Source organism: Mandrillus leucophaeus, unplaced genomic scaffold (genome assembly GCF_000951045.1).
Source record: "Mandrillus leucophaeus isolate KB7577 unplaced genomic scaffold, Mleu.le_1.0 Scaffold53, whole genome shotgun sequence".
Classification (NCBI taxonomy): domain Eukaryota; kingdom Metazoa; phylum Chordata; class Mammalia; order Primates; family Cercopithecidae; genus Mandrillus; species Mandrillus leucophaeus.
The window spans coordinates 2,186,361-2,188,427 of record NW_012105697.1 but is presented as its reverse complement, the minus strand read 5'-3'; the positions used below and the strand labels follow the sequence as shown (position 1 = coordinate 2,188,427).

Genomic DNA, 2,067 nt, shown 5'->3' with positions numbered 1-2,067 from the left:
GTTTCACTCTTGTTGCCCAGGCTGGAGTGCAATGGCATGACCTTGGCTCACTGCAACCTCTGCCTCCTGGGTTCAAGCAGTCTCCTGCCTCAGCCTCCTGAGTAGCTGGGATTACAGGTGCCCTCCACCACGCCCAACTAATTTTTTTGTATTTTTAGTAGAGACAGGGTTTCGCCATGTTGGCCAGGCTGGTCTCGAACTCCTGAGCTCAAGTGATCCACCCGCCTCAGCCTCCCAAAGTGCTGGGATTACAGGCGTGAGCCACCGCACACCGCTGCAATTCTGTTGTTTAAAATGACCTAGCATAGCACCAAAGTACCCTCCAATGCTGGGGAGGGTGGGGAGGCTGTGAGTTCCATCACCTGTGTCAGGTGGGCTTTGTCAGGCACGAGTCACGGTGCCGTTGGTCATGCGCTCAATGTTAACGAATGAACAATGTGTATCAAGTAAAAGCCATTGAACAGAAACAAGAAATACAAAGTTTTCGACTGATGAAAACGTGAGTAGAGGTTCACAGGAAGCTAACCCTGTACCTCTCCCAGGGGCAATGGCTCGGTGCTGGCTGGTTCAGTGCTCAAGGGTGACTTTGTAGAACGTGATGACCTCCAATTATGAGAATTGACTGTCCTTGAACAAATGACTTCCCACTGTAAGGTAACACAAAGGCAGACACAGAATTTTCCAAGAAAGGATGACATCTAGGAGATGTGAACAGAATTCAGCACATACTAGGTCCCTTCATATGACGATGTCCACACCCCACCCCACTGCTTTCTGCTTTGAGAGCTATACCACGCTATGTTAGAAAGCTAGGAAGTCCTCACAGGGGAGCAAGCCAGACTCACATCAGCCTCCGCAGACGACAGTGGGGAAGCCTCATAGATCGACACAGCAGATTCACACCTTCGTTCCCCAGGTCGTTGTTGGATAGGCACAGGTGTGTCAAGCTCCGGTTGCTGACGAGGGCTGAGGCCAGACTCTGGCAACCTGTGGCCGTGATGCCACAGTCCTCCAGTCTGCAAGGAGAGCGCCCCAGAGAGGACATGATGAGGTGCCTTCTTCAGGTTCCATCTCTCCCCCTCCTTCGCAAAGAGGGGAAAGACATATCACCCCCATAGTTGGCATGTCCTTGCAGACATGGTGAAGTCACATCCTGTGTGCCTTCGACTTGCAAACTCAACTCCAGTGTATCAGTCCCAAGAAAATACTCTAAGTATCGTGGGTGATTAGATCTGCCAGTCACAACGGGGAATGGCTGGGCAACCTGGGTCTGCTCGCTCCTCGGCCATTTCCAGTCCCCACATGGCCATGATGTAAGGCTTTGCCAAAATGAGTAATTTTTCCAATTATTTACTTATTTATTTTTATTTATTTGAGGCAGAATCTCACTCTGTTGCCCAGGCTGGAGTGCAGTGGCATGATCTCAGCTCACTGCAATCCCCGCCTCTCAGGTTCAAATGATTCTCCTGCCTCAGCCTCCTGAGTAGCTGGGATCATAGGCGTGCACCAGCATGTCTGGCAAATTTTTGTATTTCTAATAGAGACAGAGTTTAACTGTGTTGGTCATGCTGGTCTTGAAGCTGGTCTCGCACTCCTGACCTCAGGTGATCCACCTGCCTTGGCCTCCCAAAGTGTTGGGATTACAGGCGTGAGCCACTGTACCGCGCCAATTTTTCCAATTTGAAAGTACACTTAGGCCAGGCACCATGGCTTATATGTTTGTAATCCCAGCACTTTGAGAGGCTGAGGCGGGAGGACTGCTTGAGCCCAGGAGTTTGAGACCAGCCTGGGCAATATAGCAAGACCCTCTCTCTAAAAAAATTAGCCGGGCATGGTGGTATGTGCATGTAGTCCCAGCTACTTGGGAAACTGAGGCAGGAGGATCCCTGGAGCCTGGGAGATAGAGGCTGCAGTGAGCTGTGATTGTGCCACCGTAGTCCAGCTGGGTGAACAGAGAGCAAGACCACCCCCCAAAACAGTACATTTAACACATCATGACCCTGAGACATAAACTACATACTCTGTCTGCTTTTTTAAAGCTTAGGAAGTTGTTTTTTTTTTTTTTTT

The 2,067-nt window shown here is 50.1% G+C and overlaps 1 protein-coding gene across 1 annotated transcript in view; it reads right to left on the bottom strand.

Annotated features, from left to right (window-relative positions):
• Nucleotides 1–2,067, bottom strand: part of NLRP5 (NLR family, pyrin domain containing 5) — an 87,997-nt gene that overhangs the window by 29,496 nt on the left and 56,434 nt on the right. The window contains 1 exon segment of the mRNA XM_011997035.1: nucleotides 846–1,016. Coding sequence (XP_011852425.1) covers nucleotides 846–1,016 — 171 coding nt within the window.